The sequence below is a fragment of the Nesoenas mayeri genome (genome assembly GCF_963082525.1).
Source record: "Nesoenas mayeri genome assembly, chromosome: 1".
Lineage (NCBI taxonomy): Eukaryota > Metazoa > Chordata > Aves > Columbiformes > Columbidae > Nesoenas > Nesoenas mayeri.
The window spans coordinates 84,763,541-84,790,246 of record NC_137541.1 but is presented as its reverse complement, the minus strand read 5'-3'; the positions used below and the strand labels follow the sequence as shown (position 1 = coordinate 84,790,246).

General features: G+C 46.0%; 2 protein-coding genes across 2 annotated transcripts in view; one reads left to right on the top strand and one right to left on the bottom strand.

The window, feature by feature from the left end:
• LOC308047811 (rap1 GTPase-activating protein 1-like) overlaps positions 1-7,404 on the top strand; it is a gene marked incomplete at both ends in the record, with an annotated part of 53,614 nt that extends 46,210 nt beyond the window's left edge. The window contains 4 exons of the mRNA XM_080356556.1: positions 1,313-1,426; positions 6,179-6,305; positions 6,388-6,490; positions 7,388-7,404. Of these exons, the coding sequence (XP_080212682.1) occupies positions 1,313-1,426; positions 6,179-6,305; positions 6,388-6,490; positions 7,388-7,404 (361 nt within the window). The remainder of the gene's footprint in view (positions 1-1,312; positions 1,427-6,178; positions 6,306-6,387; positions 6,491-7,387) is intronic.
• LOC308041820 (rap1 GTPase-activating protein 1-like) overlaps positions 1-26,706 on the bottom strand; it is a gene marked incomplete at both ends in the record, with an annotated part of 270,379 nt that overhangs the window by 218,900 nt on the left and 24,773 nt on the right. The gene's annotated exons all lie outside the window — the stretch shown is intronic.

The window sequence follows — 26,706 nt, the reverse complement described above, 5'->3', positions numbered from 1 at the left end:
CCTTCTTTGAGAAAAATTAAATCTGAGACAACTTCCATGTAACAGTCTAAGCCAACACAGTAGCCATAGCTCCTCACTACTTTGAATAGTTTTGTACCTTATGCAGCTGCACCTGCCAACCCATTACATTGTGTACAACATTATTCACTATCCCTTTAAAAGATCTGTAAAAGTTTTCTACAATAAGGAAAATCCCTAGGTTTCTTTTCTTTCTGTTTTGTTTTTGTTTGGTTGGTTTTTGTTTTGGTTTGGTTTTTCCCCTGGCCTTTGCTAGGAGGGAATTGGTAAGTTATTTGGTTTATTTAGCTTTCCTTTTGTTTATTTGTAATCGTATTATAGATATGAGGAACAGTGAGCCTTATCTTGTGTTCTGTGAAAAACTATTTGGTTGATTCTTGAAGGTGCAGTTTAACCAGCAACTGGTCTGTTCTAATGGTTCAATGCCACTGAAAAGCAGTCCCACTAACTCTTTCAACTACCCAATCCTGTCCTATTCCTTGTGATGGCTCAGATGTTCAGTGAACTCTTCATGGAACTGATTCAGCCCATTAATCTAACAGAAAAAGTATCAACTTTCACTGGATTGTCTGCCAGGTTCTGCCATGAACTGGTTCATGGATGAGTCTGATGGGTACCTGGGCTGATGGGAAGTACACTCAGCAAGAATGGGGGAGACTGGAGCAGTCTCTCTGGCAGAAGAGAGATTAACACACTGTGTGTGACTTCACCCTGAAGCTGTAGTTTAATGGTATGCAGGCTCTGACAGCAGAGCTGACCCAGGAGGAACTTTGTGAGCTCCATCACTGAAGCCACAAAACTCACCCAAAAAAACCCTGAGTTTTCCGATCCTTAATTAAACATGCCCCACTTTTCAGTTACTTACACAGACAGCTTGCTTCAGAAGTATCTTGACAAGTACTAGTAGCAACAAAACTATTGTAACCCTCCTGAAACAGAAATTTGCTGGATCCTTTTTCTTTGTGCAATAAATACATTAACTCTCTAATCAATCCTAAAACTTTCTAAGACCAATGAAATGGGGAGGGTAGAAGAAAAAGAGGAAGAATTAAAAGAGAGTACAGAAATTAATTTTAACTTTTATATCAATTCAAAAGGAGCTTAAAGCTGGCCATTTCTAATATATTGCCCTCAACAGGTCACATGTGAGGAACCTACTCTTCTCAACACAACTGTACTTTCATGTGTATATGAAAGATCCAGCTTTGTAATTGTGGCTGGTAAGAAAGTGTTAGAATAGATAGTAGTTAACTCTGACCATGGGGTACAGCTGGTTTCTATTTTTTCCCAACAGAGGCACTGCAGAGAGGATACGGAAGGTGCTGGACAGTCCAGGAACTTTCTTTGACCTGAAGTCTGATGGATCCTCCAGTCCCAGCTCTCCAGAATTCCCCAGGAGGATAAGCAAGTGAGTTGAAAATAATTTTAGTATTTGAAATACACTCACTGTGTCTGGTATCGACTTAAGCATGGTGCATGTCTTGCTCTCTTGGAGGATTTACTAAGATTGCCCACACCAGGCATTGCAGTATCTTAAAAGTTGTATGTCTGGCCATGGAACAGTAATTCAAGCATGCAAGTAAGTAAGTCAGCTTTCTTAAACAGCCAGTGAATAAAGATTGAACCATTTAAAGGTGATTTGGCTGTATCTTTACTGTAATGTTAGTTTGCATCCAACAGGATACACAAAGCCCTAGCAGTTCAGTTGTCCATGCTTACTCATGTATTTTTTTCCTCTGTAGTTTGCTCTGGGTTGATTTTGGAGCTTCATGGAGAAGCTTGGACAAGGGTTTGTTGGAATGTTGAGTTGTGTTCAAGTTCTGCCCCTTCAAGCAGGATTCACGCTGCTGCTCCAAACCAGTCTGAACTACTAGTCTGTTTTCAGTCCCCCCAAAGTGTTACAGTGGGGTTTCATGTGTTGCACCTAAGTTTCATCGCTAAAGTACGCCATACCATACCTAGTGTACTCCTGCAAAATACTTCACGTGGTAGTCTGCAAAATAGTTCTTCAGTTTCTGGTGGTCAAAAACTATATAAAAATGTACTTTCCTGGTAGTGCATCTTTGGTGTTGCTAAGCTGCATTATGCTGGGATGTGATCCTATCTAGGATACTTCAGGACTTAATGGAAACTATACATTTACATTTACAAGATTCCAGAGCAGCCTGTCTCTAAATCCAGGACTGCAGCTGACTTTCTGGAACAGCTTGCCACACCTGATTTTTTTCATGAGAACTTGGATGAGACCTGTGGCAAAAAGGGCACGGAGTACTTTGTAGTAAGGCATGTCCCTTTCTCAGGACTGGGGCTGCTCTAGGAAACTTTCGGGAAATGCTCTAGAGCCAGGCCTCTGTGTTGCTCCAGGTGCCAAGTCTGATAAGGAAGGGCCTTCCTTCCAGGTAGATCCAAAGCTCCATAAGAATTGCAGGCTGGTGACTATCTGCAGTAGTTCAGCTGTGCGACTACCCAAAATGTTGTCACAGCCAAGGTGCAGAGTTCTGGTAAATATGTTTTTGTGATACTAGTTTTTGGTTTAGGTGGGTGTCCAAAATTTTGGTGGAGGATGAGAGCACAGCTAGGAGATATAGACCATTTAGGATGCTAGCTCTGGCAGCAAAGGATAAGAGAGAATGCAGGACATGGAATCACTGATTGGTCAGCAGCTCCTTCCAGCCTTACCACATTATTCTACCTCCCCATCCTCATACTGCCTGGGACCTTGTTAATGAATTAGAGGTTCACACGTGAAGGACTCTTGCTCTGATTAGGCAGATGAAGTAACCTTGCATAATCAGCAAGAATTCTGCCTAGTAAGAAAACATCTCATAATTTGGTTAGTCCTGGTTAGCATACTGTAGAATGTGTGCATGTCCTGGAAGAAAATGATGAAGCTTTCTTGACATCTGTTCCTGATTTCTACATTTGATGGCGGGCTTCATCCACTTCCCAGCCCCCAGTGTCTATTCATCAGCTGAGGTGAACCAGATGCAATGGCTGTTTCAAATTGATATGACATGCTTTCAGAGAGCAAACATACCATGGGATTTCACTGACAATACTTGCATGAATATTGTTTATGCACATGAGGCATGACCTGTACGATTTGGCAGTCTATTTCTGTCACCAGGATTCTCTCTGAGCATCTTTTTCCAGTCCTGGATCCAAAACCACTTGTACAATCACCAGAAGAAGTCTTTTCACAGTTGTGGTAGTTTAGCTCTTTCCTGGACAGTTTGTTTACAAGGTGGGATGTAACATGGAGTTTAGTACAACTGGTGATTAGCCAGAGTTAGAGTTGTAATTTCAGAGTTAGGGACCAGCCCATGTACAAGTCATAGCTTCTGCATCATAGCTGGGACAGGGAATCAAGGACATGGAATTCCACCACATAGAGCGCACTATTTTCACCAAAACAGTATTAGCACATTATTGCAGTAACAGTCTAGGAGTTTAATTCTAACAGGCTATCTCAAAGATAGTTCTACTGAAATAGTATTGTTCATTAATTGTGAAGCCACAAATCAGGATTGTGATATAGGCATATTTCTAATGCAAAAAGAGTTCCAGCTGGTTCTAGAGCAATTTCTGCAGCCCATATTAAAAATGTCATCCCTGGCAGTATGTCAATCAATCCGCTCCTGGTTCTCCCCAGGGAGTAGTGTCACAGGAAATTTCTCTGTCACAAAAATGTTCAGCATGTTGCTGCTGGTCTTAAATAATAATTACAGATTCTAGACCGAATCAAACCCTTAGTCCATGTTGTGCTAAAACCAAGCTGGAAATAATGTAAAGGGAACACAGATTAATTCTTTTACAGTAGCGCTCTCTTTCCTCACATGCTGATTGCCAACACACCATTCTGCAGTGATTAGCTTGCAGTCCATGAAACTGCATTGTTCAGTTGGGCTTCTCTACCACGTGCAGGGACAATTACCCTTAGTTTTTCTGCTTTACTGTCCAGGTAGGCTTCCAAATAATCCTTCTTCCCATGGGACAGACTTAAAAGAATGAACCCCGCCTAAGTAACCACATAGCAAACCTCCTCAGGATCAGATGGCTTTCTGGGTTGCATCTGAAAAATCAAGCACTGTACTGTGTACACCCAAATCCTAGGAAAAGTTTTTTTGTGTTTTCCATCCTTAGACTCATCTGAGTAGGGACATCAAGCCAATCAAGCGCGGACCAGATGCTTCTCTGTCATTGGTTACCTACTGAAGATACTGGCAAGACTTTTGGGGTGAAATGAGAGCCTTGGCTAAGAGGAGCATGAACTTACTTAGAGGACCTCAAGGACTGTGGAGAGACCAAGTGGCACCATGTAATGCTCCACTGGCAGTTCCAGGAGCAAGAGTCCTGGGAAAGGGACGTGTCCAGATAACTTCTATTGGAGCATTTTGGCTCTAGCCCATTCCCATTGCCCAGTTAGCAGCCATTGAAACAGCCTCTACTAGTGATGAGGGAAAGAGGCTGCTGCTGAGTGCCTCTCCTTCTCTTCCCCTCCCCTCTTCTCAGATGAGCCAGAAGAGAACAGCTTGGCCTGCAGAAGGCAAGAGCAGACAAACATCTTTCCACCTCTGTCTCTACTGTCTTTGGATGACATAGGTCAGTAGGTGAGGATGGAGAAACCTGCTGAGGAAGGATGCTGAGAAGGAGATACTTTGTAAAAATCTGGGCTCTAACTCACTTAAATTCATGTTATTGATTTGCTCTGCCAATAGAGAAGCATGTTGGTCTTCATTTCCTCCAAAATATATTTCCTAACCTCCTGAGGAAATACCTTTGGCCTATATTGGCCCTGTCTTTACTGTTCTCCCTGTTGCATGCTGGCATGTGATATGCCTGGGACTTTAGGTTTCATTACTGCTTGTAGGTCAAGACTGGCCACATTTTGCAGTGTTTCTGAAGGAATAAACATATTTAGTATCTTGAAGGTGTCTTATCTTTCTTGCCTCTCCTAGCTTTTTTGGGTTTCTTAACATTTTTAAGCACTCATCTCTCTCTTATTGGCTGATCTCTTCTGCAGGCAGTGAGTATTTCACCATAAATGTTAGGTTTACATGCACAGTGCACCTTCCACCATGTGAGCTTATCAGCCTCATGAACTGCTCTTTCTCCTAGATGACTGTAAGCAGTGGATCCCAAATTCTGAGCTGGGAGAAGCTGACCTAAAGGGTCCTTTTTGACAGATATGAAACATGGTATATATCATGGCTATCTCAGTGACCATGACATTTGAGAGAGTGGCAGTCAAGTGATCCAATAGATTTTGCTTTGAATGTTCCTATTGTAATGGCCCTGTGGGAGCTAAAAGTCTAGTGGGATGGACCTACAGGAGCCTGGCTACTGGCAGCTGTGCACATACAAAATCACCAGGAAGGGCATCCTCACCTAGGTATGTTCCTATCTGTAAGCAGGAGGACCTTTCTGACATGTCTGTGCAAGAGCTTGACACTCAATCCTAATGGCTTGGCACTGAGACATCCTAAAATAATGCAGATCTCAGTAATTTGTTTGTGCCTTCCCATTGCTTCCTTGAATTTTCTTAGTTAATAATTCTATAATACTGGTTAATGTCTCTAAGTTTTCCTTACTCCTCCTGTTAAAACTGTCTGGAAACATAGCAGTAACAATTCATAAGCTCTATGACATGAAAAGTGTGCTTTTATAGCTTCCTTGTACTGTCTGGAATTTCACCAGACCAAACACAATAGGCTGAGAGTGGATGTGGGTGGCCGAGGCTGGGTAGTGCCTTGCCTTTATACTCAGTTTAACACCTCAACATGTTGTATTTAGGCTTCTAAAATCTCTAATCTCCAAAGTGAAGGCATCTGTTGATTTTAATGAATGTCTAGAGGTTAACAGTGCTTAAATGCAGGTGGTTTGACTCACTCTGCTTGAAGACACTTAGGTCTGTGACTTAAAAATTCAGTCTTGTCCTTTGATTATAGTTATCCAGCATGGAAACAAGAAGTGGTGTTTCTACTAAATGAAGTAGCAACTAGAAATTAAGGAATGCAAGCCAGTTCACCAGAATTGGAAAAACTAGCTGTGGATGAATAATTTCCTGTTGCTGACTACTATATGGTAAAGTTATGTCACAAAAAGTGCAAGCCTATGTGTAACAATAAGCCTGATAATGTTGAATGCTTACATTTCACAGAATGCTCAGGAGTCAGACTTCAGGATACTGCGTGATGCAGCCATTCTCACGTTCTTCATCCAGTGTAAGCAGTTGCTGTAGTAGTTTGAGGGAAAATGAAACATCTGAGGAAGAGGAGAATGACAGGGTGGGTGTATGAACTCTAACAGGCTACCCTCCCTGATTTTACCAAGTGCTTTATTAAAACACGTCTTCTTTGCCCTCTCCAGGAGCTGAGGTGCTCTCTTAAGGGCCTTCCAAAACAGGATTCAAAGGTTCAGACTATGTGGCTGGATGACAGTGACTGCACACCCAGTACTTCCAGCTCACCAGGTAAAAAAGAAAGAAAGAAAAACAGAAAAAATCCTCTGGTTATGCTTCTAGAAACATATGTGATGTTGAGCTACAATCATTTTGGAAAATCTTTCGTATGCCATCCTTGAGATTTGGGAAAGCATAGGTAGATAATAGGCTGAGAGAAATGGGAGAGAAGCCAGCATGCAAATCCTAATGGGGAATGGAGAATGGGAAGTGTGTTCCAGTAGCATGAATAAATATTGCTGTACACACTGCAGAAGGAGCTACAGTAGATTGCAAAGAATGAGTGTGTTCCTGTGTGAGTGTGTTCATGTGTTTCTATGGAGAACAAGCAAGAACAGAACAAGCAAGGGCTCAGTTAGCTTTAATTTTCTTAGGACAGTCTCAAGATGATATTCGAAAGAAATTACAGAAACTGGAGGGGGCACAATTACGAGATCTGGATGTTATGTTAGAAACAGCCTGGAAAGTTAATAATAAGAGAGAAAAGGAACAGTCAAGGCATTATCAGCAAGACCTGTTGTCCAAGGACAAGGTGGGGGAGTAGGAACAGGAGTCCGTGGTAGATGAATTAGAAACGGTCAAGGGCGTGGTTTTTGGAATGTTCAGGGAATTCCTTTGGGACCTGTTGTAAAGCTTGGTTCAAATCAATGTGCTTATTGTAAGCAGCAAGGACACTGGAAAAACGAATGCCCAAACTGTCCCGGTTCCATGAGTTGGGTACCAAATGCAGTAGGAAATGCAGTACAAACTATGGTGCTGGGGGAGTATAGTAATGACAGCTGACTATATGAAAGCACAAAAATGGATACCCAGAATAAGGAGCCCTTAGTGACGGTACAAGTGGGAGACCAGGATGTGAGATTTTTTGTGGACACAGGGGCTACCTATTCTGTGCTAAATTCCTTACAGGGAACAGTAGGTCATAAAACGACAACGATTGTTGGTGCCACAGGGAAGGAAGAAGTACGGCCATTCCTACAACCCTTAGATTTGTGTTTTGGAGGAAAGGAATTAACCCACAAGTTCTTATATGTTCCAGACTGTCCAGTTTCCCTTTTAGGACGGGATTTATTGACCACATTGGATGCCGTAATAACATTTGAGGATGGAAACCTGGTAATGAAAATTCCAGAATCTAAGGTAGGACAAATTCTGTTATTAAAAGAAAACCTGGTAGTGAAAATACCACAAGCAGTGGAGGAGGCTGTGATGGACTGACATACCTGGGAAATCAAAACCAGCCCAGCCTGTAAAAGTGGAACTGAAGGAAGATGCCAAGCCAGTACAGTTGAGGCAGTACCCACTGAAACTAGAAGCTAGGTTAGGAATAGTACCTCTAATTGAAAAATTCTTGAAATATGGTATTCTAGAGGAATGTGAATCAGAATATAATACTCCAATTTTTCCAGTAAAGAAACCTGATGGTAGTTATCAATTAGTCCAAGATTTGCCGGCTGTAAACCAGATCACTAAGGACATTTATCCGGTAGTTGCAAATCCATATACCTTGTTAACATCTGTGAAAGAGAAATATAAATGGTTTACTGTACTTGATTTAAAAGATGCCTTCTTCTGCATACCCCTTGACCATGAAAGCAAAAATTCCCATTGCCTTTGAATGGGAAAATCCACACAATGGGAGGAAAACTCAATTAACCTGGACACGCCTTCCACAAGGGTTCAAGAATAGCCCAACCATCTTTGGAAATCAACTAGCCAAGGAACTCGAGGAATGGACTACAAAAGGTCATATCATGATCCCTCGACAATGGTATTTGTTGCTACAATATGTAGATGATATTCTGATTGCGACTATGGGAAAAAGGATAGAAGTGTTTGTATCCCATATGGTGACAACAGTATTGGAACAAAAGGGGGGCCATTGGCTTTCCTCAAGCAGAATGATGAAATACCAGGTAATTCTGACAGAACAAGATGATGTTGTTCTAAAAATTACTAACCTAATGAATCCTGCGGAGTTTTTGGGTGCAGGTACTGAAGAAGGAGATCTGGAACATGATTGTGTGGAAGTCATCGAATACACCCATGCAAGTCGTCCTGATTTGAGAGACACCCCGCTGGCAGAAACTGACTGGGAACTCTTTACTGACGGCAGTAGCTTTGTGGAAAGTGGAGTACGGTATGCAGGATATGCGATCACTACTGTCAAGACAGTAATTGAGGCCAAACCCTTACCACCAAACACCTCAGCACAAAAAGCGGAATTAATCGCCTTGACTAGGGCATTGGAACTCAGTGAGAACAAGAAAGGTAACATATGGACTGACTCAAAATATGCTTTCGGAGTTGTTCATGTGCATGGAGCCTTTGGAAAGAGTGGGGACTGCTCTCTTCACAAGGAACAAACATTAAATACCAGAAGGAAATACTGAACTTGATTAATGCCATTCAGAAACCATCACAAGTTGCTATAATGCACTGTAAAGCTCATCAAAGTGGAACATTGAAAATTATTGGGGGAAATCAGCTTGCTGATCAAACAGCTCGGTCGGTGGCACGGCAAGTGAGAACAATGGTGGGTCTTGTCTCCCAGAAGGTAAGAGCAATTGATTTATTACCTTCAGAGCCACCTAAATATTCCATAGAAGATGAAAAACTTGTAAGTCTAGTAAGAGCCAGCAAGAATAATTCTGGGTGGTATGTAACCACCAATGGACAAGTTGTGGTGCCAAGCACTATTATGAGAGGAATACTTCAGACAGAACACCAGGAGTGTCACTGGGGTGCAGAAGCATTGGTAACTTATCTAAGGAAACAAATTATCTCGGTCCAGATGTTAACAATGGCAAAGTCTATTACAGCTAAGTGTGAAATTTGCTTGAAAAATAATCCTCTAGTAAAAAGAAAAATAGAAATGGGGAAAATTAAGACAGGCATGCAACCCGGGGATTATTGGCAAATAGATTACACGGAACTCCCCAGAACTCGTGGATGTAGATATCTACTCGTTGTGGTGTATACCTTTTCTGGATGGCCAGAAGCCTTCCCTTGTCACACCAACCAAGCAAAAGAAACTGTGAAATGGTTATTAAAAGAAATAATCCCTAGATTTGGGGTACCAATAGGAATATCATCCGATAGGGGGCCCCATTTTGTGGCACAACTGATAAAGGAGGTTAGCAGATGTTTAGGGATTCATTGGCATCTGCATACTCCCGGGAGGTTTTCTCGGTAAGGACCAGCTGATTGTTTCCAGGGTTTAAGGTGTTTAGGTGCAGAGGGTTCTGTTTCCGAAGGTGCAAGACACGGCACATCCAATTCTAAAGCGTTACTGCTACTGTTTTCTATAGCCATACACGTGCCCTCCGGTGGCCACTGTACTTCACTAGGCAGGTCATATTCAGGCCACCGGCGAGTACAATATTCAGTTAATTTCTTTTTACTCATTGATTGTCCGAATCCACCCTCCTTCCAATGTTTCAACAGGCAATCTAATGGTGACATCTTTGTATTGCACGTATCAACACAGAAGGATATAGATAACTAACACAGAAAGATAACACAGGTAACTTTACCAGAACAACAGTAAACACGGATCAAATCACCAGTTTCAACAGTAAATACAGATTAAATCACCAGAACTACAGACCAGGTGCTGAGCAGCACTAATAACCAGACCAGGTGCGCACAAATTACCAAACCAGACCAGGTGCCGAGCCTGCGGCACAAATAACCAGACCAGACCAGATGCCGAGCCCGCAGAGGTTTCCCTCTGTCTGACGGACGGCTGCCTAGGCAATACCCCGGGAGCTCCCTGCCCAACTGAGCGTGGCTTTCGCTGCATCTGACCGGCAGGCTACCAGATGCCTGACCAGCAGGCTACCAGACCAAAACCAGACCAGGTGGGTAGCCAATAATCCAGATAAAGCACCTTCTTACCAGTCAGAGGTCCGTCATGAGCAGCAGAGGGTCAGTCGCATCCGATGCACTCCCCAAGAATACCTCGGTGCTAGCCGGAGCAGGATCGAGACGTGACCCACCTCAGCAGCCCACGAGGTCCCACCTGGGTCGCCAAAATGTTAGCAATAAGGACACATAACCACAGGCGTAGTTATATGCGGTGCTTTATTTCAGCGCTGGGAAACCAGGGGTTCGCACCCAAAGCTGGCTTCCCTGCTCAGTTTATGTTACACAGTATTTACACAGTCCATTCACATACATATTCGTATATTCATTAAGATACGTAACGGTTACTCAACATTGATTGCAACATCGATTGCAACATCTTGGAACTATTTTGATCATGTGCAGTGTCCTCTGGTGGTCTTTCAGGGGGTCTTCAGGATGAAGTAAGTAGTCTTCATCACTTCTGTCCCTTTCACCTTTGGGTACTGCACAGGCGAGCTACTTCTATAGCTAGATAACTGCTGACTTGCTCAACCTCCGGAGATACTGCATGTACTTCTCCTCACTCTATGCGTATTTAGGCTAAGATAAAGCTAGGTTGTTAAGATAAGAGTATACTCGAACACGATATGCTTGAACATCCTTTCAGGGACAGTTTACAAAACTGATTCATCATTTCAGGAACATTTTGTAAAACTGTTTCTGTTACTAACACACACATAGGATTCCTCACCGAAAAACACGCAGAAGCCTTTCCACAAGCATCTAGGTATATGCGCCCATACGTGCACACATACGCAGCTAGAGAAAAGCACCTACCTTTTCATGCACACTTCTGCAAGCACGCCCTCTCACTTCTACTTACAGGAGGACGTACGAGAAACGCACTTTCATGCTGGAGGGTAAACACGTCTGTTTAAGATGGAGACACTGCACACACGTACACATGCCTTCACATTTGGAGGGTACCCCCAGATATGCTCCTGTTTTGGGATCAAACTGTGTGTGAATGAAGTTGTGCTTATAAATACTCGTCTGTCCACGTGCGTGTGCCTGGTTGTGGGTTCCATTCATGTTTAAGCTTAAATGAGTGTACAGCTGTGGTGTTTGTTGGAACGCTTCTGCATCTCTCCAGTTGTACAGTCCTGCATTTCTCATGTGGACAGACGCAAGGGAGCTCTGCTAGGAAAGAATCAGCGACAGACATAGGCAGAACTGAACGCTGAGCCATGGTACTTCTCATCCATGGCAAATGCTTCACAGTCACCTGAGGAAAGACACTTAGCAATCAACCTACAGGAGAAACGGAACAGAACATGTCATAACAAGAAAGTGCAACAGAGCATCTCTTCACAAGCTTGTCCCTGATCTATAGCTGAAGGCAAACACTTGTGTGCTTGTGTGAGAGGCAGTGTCTTTCCTGTCACCGTCTGGTAGTTTTGCACAGTCACAGGTGCTGGCACGACTGTCAACGTCTAGGATACCTGCAGACTTGACCCAGTGCTTGTGGAGACAGTGTCCCTGAAAGTCTCTGTGTGCCTTAGCGCCTGCTGAATCCAGCCATTTCTCAACCCGCATGTGAGTCCCTCTTTCTCTCCACACACATGGGTGTTTATTTCGTCTCCTGTGTGCATCTGCACTGGTGTTGTGCTCAAGTGAATGTGTCTGCTGACACTTTGTGTGTGTTGGTTGTGCCTGTGTGCAACAGAACAATCATGACACCTCAAGTGAACAGAGAAAATAGGAATCATCTAGGTAGAGGAGACAAAGGCAGAACAAGGCAGGATTGAAATGTGTTTATGTAGACGCTTTCCCTGTGCTGACTTTTCACAGTTATACCAGAAAAAAATCCGAGAGGTAGCCCTACCCGAGAAACGCTTCCAAAGAGGTCATTTAGCGAAAGAACAGCAGAGCCTGTGCGATATGACTGCACGTGTAGCCATTCGTGTATCAAACGTCTGCATAGAAATTTGACAGTCTGCACAGACATAGACGTGCTTGTACTTTTATACACGACGGTAGTGGTGCATAATTTTGAACGGAGTCCCGTGTTTGTACACGCTTGTGAGACGGTCCGATGGGGTGTACAGGCTCGTGCGTTTATTTGGAGTCTTATTTATACAAGAGCTGAAGCATGTGGACAACTGTGAGTGTTTGGGGAAGAGTTTCTGCATATATGGAGCTGACCTCTCCCCTGCTTGCGTGTGGACACAGATGCGATAGGAATGGAAGCTGCTGAAGCAATATAGACTGTGGACAAGGTACAAAGGACTTACCCATCCTCAAGCAATGCCATGATACCTGCTCTCTAACCACCTGCAGAACGAAGGGATATTTTTCAAATTTTAGATCCTCCAGCACAAGGACGTGCGGATAGAAGATTAAGTTGTACAGAAGCAGGGTTCTTAGCTTATATTTGACTAGAAATTAATAGATCTACTGGATGTAAGGAACTAATAATTTTCTTCGTGTAAGTGTGTACCAGTTGCGCTTCAGAGGAGAACTGCCAGCGTGGAGAGGTAGATCGTCAGACAGATAAAAAGACCCTCAGAATCTCCGCCGAAACAGACTGCATGTCCTGCAATTGACGCTAGATAACATCAGTAGCCTGCTTTTAGGCCATTCTTTCTCCTGTAGACGCTTGGTATGTGAAAAATTGCCCCAAATTGTTATGAATATGCAAGAATTGGAGCCTACTGCTTTCCCTTTTCTTTTCCGCATGCACACATAGGCTCCCTCACCGAAACGCAGGCAGAAAGAAGCCTTTCCACAAACACACAGATGTGTGCAAAAGCTACCGCCTGCGTGCTCACGCAGCTACGGAAAAGCACCTACCTGTTCCCACAGTGATATAGAATGTTTCCAAATAGGTCATTTAGCCAAAGAAGAGCGGAGCGTGGTATCAGGGAAAAATCATATCTGAAGGACCTTGCGCTAATTCCTGCTAGCAAGGAAAGGCTTCTAACTTCAGCACCTCTTCTTCCTCTCTATTTCTCTTTCAGACTATGTTCCTTCTTTCCTTTACAATTGCCTAGGACGTGCTCCCCTCCATTCCAACCCGGCTCATCAGCCCTTCTGGGATACTCACACTTGTGCACCTGCTGCAGCTCTTGTAGAAAGAAGTTTCACACACGCTCATTCCATCCTTGCAATCATAAATCGAGCTGAACACATATGCACGGTTGTGATCTCACACCATTCTACACATACCATTTCCTATACACCTATACAGAGCCACAAAATCCCAAGGTCTCACAGACCTTCCAAGAGCACATAGGCTTGTCTCTGATCTATAGCTGAGGGTAAACACTTGTGTGCTTGTTGGAGATCATCCGTCTTTCCTGTAAGTGTTGGAGTGTTTCGCTCAGGTCTAATGTGCTCAAGCTCGATAATCAAGGTCTAGGATATCTGCAGACCGGTCCCTGCTTGTGTAGAGACAGTGTGCCTGAAAGTCTGTGTTCGTTAGCGCCTGCTGTATCTAACCGTCGCTCCATACTCGTCTGAGTCTTTCCCTCCAAAATCATGGGGGTGAATTTCGTCGCACATGTGCATCTTGCGCTAGTGTTGAGCTCAGCTGAGTGTGTGTCTTGACGCTTGGTGTGCGTTGGCTGTGCCCGTGTGTAACACAGCACAGTCAGGAGTGCGCAAGTGAACAGAGAAAAGGAAAATCGCATAGGTAGAAGCAACGAAGCAAAACCGATTCAGGATTGACGTTTGCTCGACAGAGACAGATTCCCCGCGCTAACATTTCACAGTTACACGAGAAGAAAGCTGAGCGGTACATCGACCGGAGAAATGTTTCCGCAGAGGTGATGTAGTGAAAGAACAGCAGTGTGCGCGGCAGTCAGGACTGTGCCTGAAAAGCGCCAAAACCCGCAGAGCCTGCGTTCAAAAGCTAGTGGCGATGTGACTACACTGAGGCACGTTCCCGTGTCTGCGACTGTATAGAGTGCTGTTTCATGTTCACACAAAGGCTCACGGTCCGCTTTTTCTTCTGTGTGTGCACACGCGTTTCCGTTGTCTCTTCCGAACAGCGGTACCTCTGTGCGTGCAGAACGACGTGGTCAAACGCATCTGCCTGTGTTTTGGTAAACAATGGAGTGTACGTGTTCGGACAGCGGCATCTCCGCAGACGTCTCCACAGACCCAGTTCTGAAAGCCCCGCACCCTTGGACTGAACGTAGAAACAACCAATTGCATCGGTGTGCGCAATCACATATTCAAGACGGACGTCTTTAATCTCACAGAAACACTACTGTATTTGCGTTCAAGCATGTATCCGAAACGATGTGTGATCAGATGAGCTGCCGGTATTTGCTCTGTTCTGCATGCTTCGTTGTAGCTCTCTTGACGGCCGCAGGCTTATTGGCTTGCTTTATACGACTGTGTAAAGGGATAGCTTGAGAAAGCTTGCCTTTTGCCTACTTCAGCGCTGGAAACTAGTTGCTACGCCTTCCCTTTTTTCCACGTGCACACACACGATTCCTCACCGAGAACCACACAGAAACCTTTCCACAATCACCCAGCTGTGTGCACACATCGCCACGTGCACGCACACGCAGCTAGAGAAAAGCACCTACCTTTTCACGCACCGATGAGTAAAGCAAACGCCTGGCCACACACATGCACACTTCCACAAGCGCGCCCACTCCCGTCTCTTGACAGAAAGACGTACGTGAAATGTAGTGACATGCTCGAGGGTATACAAGTTTGTTGATGTGTAGCGTACTGCAAGAAAGCATACGTGCGTGCACGAGAATACACCTTTTAAGGATATCTGCAGAAATGCGCCTGCTGCTCGGGTTTGTGACACACGTGCTCTCCTATGGGGTTTGTGTCACACACATTGTCCATGGCGGTTTGTGACACACACACTGTCTAATGGGGTTTATGACACACACACTGTCCAAGGGGGTTTGTGAAATACACACTGTCCATGGGAGTTTGTGATATGAACACTGTCCAATGGGGTTTCTGACAAACACGCATTCCAAAGGGGATTGTGACACACACGATATCCACGGGTGTTTGAGACACACACGCTGTCCAATGGTTTTTTGACACATGCACTGTCCAGGAGAGTTTGTGACACAGACGCTGTCCAATGGGGTTTCTGACACATACACTGTTTAGAAGGGTCTGAGACACACACAGTATGCTGTGGGTTTTGTGACACACACGCTGCCCGGGGGAGTTGTGACACATACCCTGTCCAAAGGGGATTGTCACACTCATGCTGTCTAATGGGATTTGGAACATACAAACACTTTAATGATGCTTGTGACACACAAGCTGTCCAGGGGCATTTGTGACACAAATGATGTCATATCGGTTTTGTGAGACACAAGCTGTCCAGTGGAGTTTGTGAGACACACACGGTCCATGGCGGTTTATGACACACACGCCGTACAATGAGGTTTGTGAGACACACACGGTCCATGGCGATTTGTGACACACACACTGTCCAGCGGGGCTTTGTGACATGCACACAATCCAATGGGGTTTGTGACACACAAACTGTGCAATGATGCTTGTGACACACACACTATCCAAGGGTGTTTGCGACACACACACTGTCCAATGTGGTTTGTGACACACACACTGTCCATGGGAGTTTGTGACACATACACTGTCCAATCGGGTTTGGGACACACACTGTCCGATGGGGTTTTTGACACACACCCTGTCCAGGGGCGTTTTTAACACATACACAGTCCAGGGGGGGTTTGTGACACACACTCTGTCCAAGCGGGTTTGTGACACACACACTGTACAAAGGGGTTTGTGACGCACACACTCTCCAATGTGGTTTGTGACACACACACTGTCCATGGGAGTTTGTGACACACACTGTCTAATGGGGTTTTTGACACACAGACAGTACAATGGTGTTTGTGACACACAGACATTCCAATGGGGTTTGTGACACACACACACTGTCCAATGGGATTTGTGATACACACACTCTCCATTGCGGTTTGTGACACACACACAGTCCATGGGGGTTTGTGACACACACACACTATCCAATAGCGTTTATGACACACACACTGTCCAATGGGGTTTTGACACACACTCTTTCTAAAGGGGTTTGGGACACATGCACTGTCCACGTGCGTTTGTGACACACACACTGTCCATGGGGGTTTGTGATACACACACTGTTCAATGGGTTTTTGAAAAAGCACTGTCCAGGAGACTTTGTGAGACACACGTCATCCAATGGGGTTTGTGATACACACACTGTCGAGGGGGGGTTGTGACACACTGTCCATTGGGATTTGTGACACACAAACTCCACCTTAAGCTCGAATGGAGCATCAAGGCACACGCATGCTCTCTCTTTCCCTATACCGAGTCGTGTATAGAAACCGCTAAACCTGCGATCCGCAGTAAGATACCACGAAGCATGCCGTACGGAGAAAATACCAAAAGATCCTCAGTTCACACATTGTTTCTGATACATGCTTGAAGGCAAATACGTTTTTGCTGCTGTGGTATAAAAGACGCCAGTCAGAATATGTGATTGCACGCACCGGTGAAATTGTCACATAGCCACCCGCTTTTGAATGCAGGCTCTGCTGGTTTTGGCACTCTCCAGGCACACTCCCGATCACAGACCAGATTGGACAGCGTATGTGTCACAAACGCCCCTGGACAGGGTGTGTGGCACAAACCCCATTGGAAAGTGTGAATGTCACAAATCCCATTGGACAGAGTGTGTATAAGAAACCCCATTGAACAGCGTGTGTGTCAAAAACCCTATTGGACAGCGTGTATTTCACATACCCCATTGGACAGTATGCGTGTCAAAAATCCCCTGGACAGCATGTGTGTAATAAACCCCATTGACAGCGTGTATGTCACTAACAACCCTTGACAGCCTGTCTATCACTAATCCCATTGGAAAGTGTGTGTGATGCAAACCCCGTTGGACTTTGTTTGTGTAAAATACCCCCCTGGATAGGGTGTGTGTGTCACAAAACCCATTGGACAGTGTGCTTTTTACAAACCACGTTAGACAACGTGTGTGTCACAAACACCATTGCACAGTGTGTGTTTCACAAACCTCATTGGACAGTGTCTCTTTCTCAAACCCCATTGGACTGTGTGTCTGTCACAAACCGTCCTGCACAGCGTCTCTATCTCAAACCCCATTGGCCAGCGTGTGTGTCACAAATCCCCCTGGACAGCGTGTGTGTAACAAACCTCATTGGACAGTATGTGTGTCACAAACCCCATTGGACCGTGTGTGCCTGTCACAAACCCCATTGGACAATGTGTGTTAGAAACTCCTTTGGACAGTGTGTGTGTCAGAACCCCTCCTGGACCGTGTGTGTGTCTCAAACCCCATTGTACAGTGTGTGTGTCACAAACACTTCTGGACAGCGTGTCTGTCACAAATCTCATTGGACAGTATGTGTGTCACAAACCCTCTTGGACACTGTGTGTGTCACAAACTGCCATGGACCGTTTGTGTGACAAAAACCCATTGGACAGCATCTACTTCAGAAACGCCCCTGGACAGGGTGTGTGTCACAAACCCCATTGGACAGCATGTGTGTCACAACCACTCCTGGGCATTGTGTGTGTCACATACCCCATTGGACAGCGAGTATGTCACAAACCCCTTTGTACTACATGAGTGTAACAATCCCTGTTTTACATTGTGTGTGTCACAAACCCCAATACACAGTGTATGTGTCAGAATCCCCCTTCGACATTGTGTGTGTCACAAACCCTCTTGGACACTGTGTGTGCCACAAACCACCATGGACCGTCTGTGTGACACAAACCCCATTGGACAGCATCTGTGTCACAAACCCTATTGGAGAACGTGTGTCTAACAAACCCATAGGACAGTGTTTGTGTCACAAACCCCTTTGAACAGAGTGTGTGGGACAAATACCATTAGACAGAGTGTCTGTCTTACATCCCATTTAACTGTGTGTGTGTCACAAGCCCCATTAGACAGTGTGTGTGTCACAAACCCCGTTCGACGGCGTGTGTTACAACCCCCCTAGAGAGTGTGTGTGTCACAAACCCCTTTGTTCAGTCTGTGTGTCACAAACACCATTCGATAGAGTGTGTGTCACAAACACAATTGGACAGCGTGTCAGTCAGAGACCCCGTTGGACTGTGTGTGTGTCACTAACCCGATTGAACAGCGTGTGTGTCACAAACCTCATTGGACAGTGTGTGATTCAGAAACACCATTGGACTGTGTCTCTGTCTCAAACCCCATAAGACTGTGTGTTTGTCACAAACCACATTAGACAACAAGTGTGTCATAAACCTCACTGGACAGTGTGTGTTTCACAAACACAATTAGGCTGTGAGTGTGTCATAAAGTCTCCTGGACACTGTGTGTGTCACACACCCCATTAGACAGAGTATGTATCACAAACCCGATTGGACAGCGTATGTGTCACAAACGCCCCTGGACAGGGTGTGTGTCACAAACCCCATTGGAAAGTGTGAATGTCACAAATCCCATTGGACAGAGTGTGTATAAGAAACCCCATTGAACAGCGTGTGTGTCAAAAACCCTATTGGACAGCGTGTATTTCACAAACCCCATTGGACAGTATGCGTGTCACAAATCCCCTGGACAGCATGTGTGTAATAAACCCCATTGACAGCGTGTATGTCACTAACAACCCTTGACAGCCTGTCTGTCACTAACCCCATTGGAAAGTGTGTGTGACGCAAACACCGTTGGACTGTGTTTGTGTCAAATACCCCACCGGATAGGGTGTGTGTGTCACAAAACCCATTGGACAGTGTGCTTTTTACAAACCACGTTAGACAACGTGTGTGTCACAAACACCATTGGACAGTGTGTGTTTCACAAACCCCATTGGACAGTGTCTCTTTCTCAAAACCCATTGGACTGTGCGTCTGTCACAAACCCTCCTGGACAGCGTCTCTATCTCAAACCCCATTGGACAGCGAGTGTGTCACAAACCCCCCTAGACAGTATGTGTGTCACAAACCCCATTGGACAGTGTGTGTGTGTCACAAACCCCATTGGACAATGTGTGTTAGAAACTCCTTTGGACAGTGTGTGTGTCAGAACCCCACCTGGACCGTGTGTGTGTCTCAAACCCCATTGTACATTGTGTGTGTCACAAACACTTCTGGACAGAATGTCTGTCACAAATCTCATTGGACAGTGTGTGTGTCACAAATCCCCTTAGACACTGTGTGTGTCACAAACTGCCATGGACAGTTTGTGTGACAAAAACCCATTGGACAGCATCTGCTTCACAAACGCCCCTGGACAGGGTGTGTGTCACAAACCCCATTGGACAGCGTGTGTGTCACAACCACCCCTGGGCAGCGTGTGTGTCACAAACCCTATGGGACAGTCTGTGTGTCACAAACCCATTTGGACTCTGTGTGTGTCACAAGCCCCATTGGACAGCGTGTCTGTCAAAAACCCCGTTAGAAAGTGTGTGTCAGAAACCGCGTTGGACAGTGTGTGTGTCACTAACGCCCCTGGGTAATGTGTGTCTCACAAAAACCATTGGACAATGTGCTTGTTACAAACCACGTAGACAACGTGTGTGTCACAAACCCCATTGGACAGTGTGTGTTTCACAAACACCATTGGACAGTGTCTATGTCTCAAACCCCATTGGACTGTCTGTGTGTTACAATCCCCATTAGACAGTGTCTCTGTCTCAAACCTCATTGGACTGTGTGTCTGTCACACCCCGCCCCGGACAATGTCTCTCTCTCAAACCCCATTGGACAGCGAGTGTGTCACAAACTCCCCTAGGTAGTGTGTGTGTCTCAAACCCCATTGGACTGTGTGTGTGTGACAAACACCATTAGACAGTGTGTCTGTCTCAAATCTCATTCAACTGTGTGTGTGTCACAAGCCCCATTGGACAGTGTGTGTGTCACAAACACCATTGGACAGTGTTTGTGTCAGAAACCCTCCTGGACAGTGTGTGTGTCTCAAACCCCATTGGACAGTGTGTGTGTCACAAACACCCCTGGGCACTGTGTGTGTCACATACCCCATTGGACAGCGAGTATGTCACAAACCCCTTTGTACTACATGTGTGTAACAGTCCCCGTTTTACATTGTGTGTGTCACAAACCCCAATACACAGTGTGTGTGTCAGAATCCCCCTTCGACATTGTGTGTGTCACAAACCCTCTTGGACACTGTGTGTGCCACAAACCACCATGGACCGTCTGTGTGACACAAACCCCATTGGACAGCATCTGTGTCACAAACCCTATTGGAGAACGTGTGTCTAACAAACCCATAGGACAGTGTATGTGTCACAAACCCCTTTGGACAGAGTGTGTGTGTCACAAAACCCATTGGACAGCGTGTCAGTCACAGACCCCGTTGGACTGTGTGTGTCACAGACCCCCATAGAACAGCGTGTGTGTCACAAAAACCATTTGACAGTGTCTCTGTCTCAAACCCCATTGGACTGTGTGTGTGTCACAAACCCCATTGGACAGTCTGTGTTTCACAAACACCATTGGACAGTGTCTCTGTCACAAACCCCATTGGACTGTGTGTGTGTGTGTCACAAACCCCATTGGACAGTCTGTGTTTCACAAACACCATTGGACAGTGTCTCTGTCACAAACCCCTTTGGACTGTGTGTGTGTGTGTCACAAACCCCATTGGACAGTCTGTGTTTCACAAACACCATTGGACAGTGTCTCTGTCACAAACCCCTTTGGACTGTGTGTGTGTGTGTCACAAATCCCATTGGACAGCGTGTCTGTCAAAAACCCCGTTGGAAAGTGTGTGTAAGAAACCGCATTGGACAGTGTGTGTGTCACAGACCCCACTGGACAGCATGTGTGTCACAAACCACGTTGGACAGCGTGTGTGTCACAAACCCCACTGGGCAGCGTGTGTGTCACAAAACCCATTGGACAGTGTGTTTCTCACAAACCACGTTAGACAACAAGTGTGTCATAAACCTCACTGGACAGTGTGTGTTTCACAAACACAATTGGACTGTGAGTGTGTCACAAAGCCTCCTGGACACCCCTGGACAGCCTTTGTGTCACAGACGCCCCTGGATAGATTGTATGTCACAAACCCCATTGGACAGCGTCTCTGTCAAAAAACTTGTTTGAACGTGTGTGTCACAAATTGCGCTGGACAGTATGTGTGTCACAAACCCTATTGAACAGCCTCTGTCTCATAAAACCGATTAGACAGCGTGTGTGTCACTGACTACACTGAACAGCATGTGTGTCACAAAACCCATTGGACAGCGTGTCTTTCACAAACCCCATTGGATAGCGTGTGTGTCACAAACCCTCCAGGACAGTGTGTGTGTCACATACTCCCGGCTACAGTATGTGTGTCTCAAAACCCCTTGGACTGCCTGTGTGTCGCAAACTCCATTGGACAGCGTGTGTGTCACAAACCCCATTCCACAGCGTGTGTGTCACAAACCCCAATGGACAGCATCTGTGTCTCAAATCCCCATGGACAGTGTGTGTCACAAACCCCACTGGAGAGCATGTGTGTCACAAACCTTATTGGACACTGTGTGTGTCACAAACCGCCATGGACCGTGTGGTTCTCTCAAACCCGATTGGACAACGTGTGTATCACAAACCGGAGACGACAGCGTGTGTGTCACAAACCCTCCTGGACAGCGTGTGTCTCACAAACCCCCCGGACAGCGTGTGTCTTACAAACCCCATTGGACTGTGTGTGTGTCACGGACTCCTTTGGACAGTATGTGTGTGTCACAAACCCCATTGGACAGCGTTTGTGTCACAACCACCCCTGGACAGTGTGTGTGTCACAAACCCTATGGGACAGTCTGTGTGTCACAAACCCATTTGGACTCTGTACGTGTCACAAACCCTATGGGACAGTCTGTGTGTCACAAATCCATTTGGACTCTGTGTGTGTCACAAGCCCCATTGGACAGCGTGTCTGTCAAAAACCCCGTTAGAAAGTGTGTGTCAGAAACCGCGTTGGACAGTGTGTGTGTCACTAACGCCCCTGGGTAATGTGTGTCTCACAAAAACCATTGGACAATGTGCTTGTTACAAACCACGTAGACAACGTGTGTGTCACAAACCCCATTGGACAGTGTGTGTTTCACAAACACCATTGGACAGTGTCTATGTCTCAAACCCCATTGGACTGTCTGTGTGTTACAATCCCCATTAGACAGTGTCTCTGTCTCAAACCCCATTGGACGGTGTGTCTGTCACACCCTCCCCCGGACAGTGTCTCTCTCTCAAACCCCATTGGACAGCGAGTGTGTCACAAACTCCCCTAGGTAGTGTGTGTGTCTCAAACCCCATTGGACTGTGTGTGTGTGACAAACACCATTAGACAGTGTGTCTGTCTCAAATCTCATTCAACTGTGTGTGTGTCACAAGCCCCATTGGACAGTGCGTGTGTCACAAACACCATTGGACAGTGCGTGTGTCAGAAACCCTCCTGGACAGTGTGTGTGTCTCAAACCCCATTGGACAGTGTGTGTGTCACAAACACCCCTGGGCACTGTGTGTGTCACATACCCCATTGGACAGCGAGTATGTCACAAACCCCTTTGTACTACATGTGTGTAACAGTCCCCGTTTTACATTGTGTGTGTCACAAACCCCAATACACAGTGTGTGTGTCAGAATCCCCCTTCGACATTGTGTGTGTCACAAACCCTCTTGGACACTGTGTGTGCCACAAACCACCATGGACCGTCTGTGTGACACAAACCCCATTGGACAGCATCTGTGTCACAAACCCTATTGGAGAACATGTGTCTAACAAACCCATAGGACAGTGTATGTGTCACAAACCCCTTTGGACAGAGTGTGTGTGTCACAAAACCCATTGGACAGCGTGTCAGTCACAGACCCCGTTGGACTGTGTGTGTCACAGACCCCCATTGAACAGCGTGTGTGTCACAAAAACCATTTGACAGTGTCTCTGTCTCAAACCCCATTGGACTGTGTGTGTGTCACAAACCCCATTGGACAGTCTGTGTTTCACAAACACCATTGGACAGTGTCTCTGTCACAAACCCCTTTGGACTGTGTGTGTGTGTGTCACAAATCCCATTGGACAGCGTGTCTGTCAAAAACCCCGTTGGAAAGTGTGTGTAAGAAACCGCATTGGACAGTGTGTGTGTCACAGACCCCACTGGACAGCGTGTCTGTCACAAACCACGTTGGACAGCGTGTGTGTCACAAACCCCACTGGACAGCGTGTGTGTCACAAAACCCATTGGACAGTGTGTTTCTCACAAACCACGTTAGACAACAAGTGTGTCATAAACCTCACTGGACAGTGTGTGTTTCACAAACACAATTGGACTGTGAGTGTGTCACAAAGCCTCCTGGACACCCCTGGACAGCCTTTGTGTCACAGACGCCCCTGGATAGATTGTATGTCACAAACCCCATTGGATAGCGTCTCCTGTCAAAAACTTGTTTGAACGTGTGTGTCACAAATTGCACTGGATAGTATGTGTGTCACAAACCCTATTGAACAGCCTCTGTCTCATAAAACCGATTAGACAGCGTGTGTGTCACTGACTACACTGAACAGCATGTGTGTCACAAACCCCATTGGACAGCGTGTGTTTCACAAACCCCATTGGATAGCGTGTGTGTCACAAACCCTCCAGGACAGTGTGTGTGTCACATACTCCCGGCTACAGTATGTGTGTCTCAAAACCCCTTGGACTGCCTGTGTGTCGCAAACTCCATTGGACAGCGTGTGTGTCACAAACCCCATTCCACAGCGTGTGTGTCACAAACCCCAATGGACAGCATCTGTGTCTCAAATCCCCATGGACAGTGTGTGTCACAAACCCCACTGGAGAGCATGTGTGTCACAAACCTTATTGGACACTGTGTGTGTCACAAACCGCCATTGACCGTGTGGTTCTCTCAAACCCGATTGGACAACGTGTGTATCACAAACCGGAGACGACAGCGTGTGTGTCACAAACCCTCCTGGACAGCGTGTGTCTCACAAACCCCCCGGACAGCGTGTGTCTTACAAACCCCATTGGACTGTGTGTGTGTCACGGACTCCTTTGGACAGTATGTGTGTGTCATAAACCACATTGGACAGCGTGTGTGTCACAAACCCCCTGGACAGTGTGTGTGTCACAAACCTCACTGGACAGTGTGTTTGTCACAAACCTCATAGGACAGTTTGTGTGTCATAAACCCCATTGGAAAGCGCATGTGTCACAAACCCCCCTGGACAGTGTGTCTGTCACAAACCCCATTAGACAACGTGTGTGTCACAAACCCATTTGGATAGTGTGTGTGTCACAAACACCTTTGGACTGTGTGTGTGTCACAAAGCTCATTGGACTGTGTGTGTGTAACAAATCCCATTGAACAGTGTGTGTGTCAGAAACCCCCCTGGGCAGTGTGTGTGTCACAAACCCCCATTGGACAGTGTGTGTGTCACAAACCCCATTGGACAGCGTGTGTGTCACAAACACCAGTAGGCAGTGTGTGTGTCATAAACCCCCATGGACAGTGTGTATTTCATAAACCCCCATGGACAGTGTGTATTTTATAAAGCCCCTTCGACAGTTTCTGTGGATAACAAGCCCCTTTGGATAGTGTGTGTGTCACCACCACCATTAAACTGTGTGTGTGTCACAAACCCCACTGAACAGTGTGTGTGTCACAAACCTGACTGGACAGTGTGTGTATGACAAACACCCCTGGACAGTGTGTGTGCCAGAAACGACCCTGGACAGGCTTTGTGTCACAAAACCCTTTGGACAGGGAGTGTTTCTCAAACCCTATTGGACATCGTGTGTGTCACAAACCCCCCTGTATACAGTGTGTGTCACAAACCCCATTGGAGAGTGTGTGTATCACAAACCCCGTTTGACAGCGTGTGTGTGACAAACCCCCTAGAGAGTGTGTGTGTTTCAAACCCATTTGGACTGTGTGTGTCACAAACTTCATTAGACACTGTTTTTGTCACAAACCCCCCTGGACAGTATCACAGTATCACAGTATCACAGTATGTTTTGATTGGAAGGGACCTCAAAAGATCGTCTAGTCCAATCCCCCTGCTGGAGCAGGAATTCCTAGGTGAGGTCGCACAGGACCATGTCCAGGTGGGTCTTGAATGTCTTCAGAGAAGGAGACTCCACAACCCCCCTAGGCAGCCTGTTCCAGTGCTCTATCACCCTTACTGAGAAGAATTTTTTTCTCCAATTGAAGTGGAACCTCTTGTGGTCCAGCTTGATCCCATTACCCCTTGTCCTATTATTGTTTGCCACCGAGAAGAGCCTGCCATCCTCGTGGCACTCACCCTTTATATATTTATAAACATTAATAAGGTCACCCCTCAGTCTCCTCTTCTCCAAACTAAAGAGACCCAGCTCCCTCAGCCTTTCCTCATAAGGTAGGTGCTCCATTCCCTTAATCATCTTGGTTGCCCTACGCTGGATGCTCTCCAGCAGTTCCCTTTCCTTCTTGAACTGAGGGGCCCAGAACTGGACACAATATTCCAGATGTGGTCTCACCAGGGCAGTGTAGAGGGGAAGGAGGACCTCTCTTGATCTACTAACCACCCCCCTTCTAATACACCCCAGGATGCCATTGGCCTTCCTGGCCACAAGGGCACAGTGCTGGCTCATGGTCATCCTGTTGTCCACCAGGACCTTCAGGTCCCTTTCCCCTACACTGCTCTCTAATATGTAATTTCCCAACCTATACGGGAACCTGGGGTTGTTCCTGCCCAGATGCAGGACTCTACATTTTCCCTTGTTAAATTTCATCAGGTTATTCCCCGCTCAACTCTCCAGCCTGTCCAGGTCTCGCTGGATGGCAGCACAGCCTTCTGGCGTGTCAGCCACTCCTCCCAGCTTAGTGTCATCAGCAAACTTGCTGATAGTACACTCTATTCCCTCGTCTAAATCGTTAATGAATATATTGAATAATATTGGCCCCAGTACTGACCCCTGAGGCACTCCACTAGATACTGGCCTCCAACTAGACTCCGCACCATTGACTACCACTCTCTGGCTTCTCTCCTTAAGCCAGTTTGTAGCCCACCTCACTACTCTATTGTCTAGACCACACCTCCTCAACTTAGCTGTGGGGATGCTGTGGGAGACTGTGTCAAAGGCTTTACTGAAGTCAAGGTAGACCACATCCACGGCTCTGCCATCATCCATCCACCTTGTTACATTCTCATAAAAGTCTATGAGGTTGGTCAAGCATGACCTACCCTTGGTAAAGCCATGCTGACTGCCCCTAATAACCCTCTTATCCTTGATATGCCTTGAGATGGCACCAAGGATAAGCTGTTCCATTACTTTCCCAGGGACAGAGGTGAGGCTGACCGGTCTATAATTACCCGG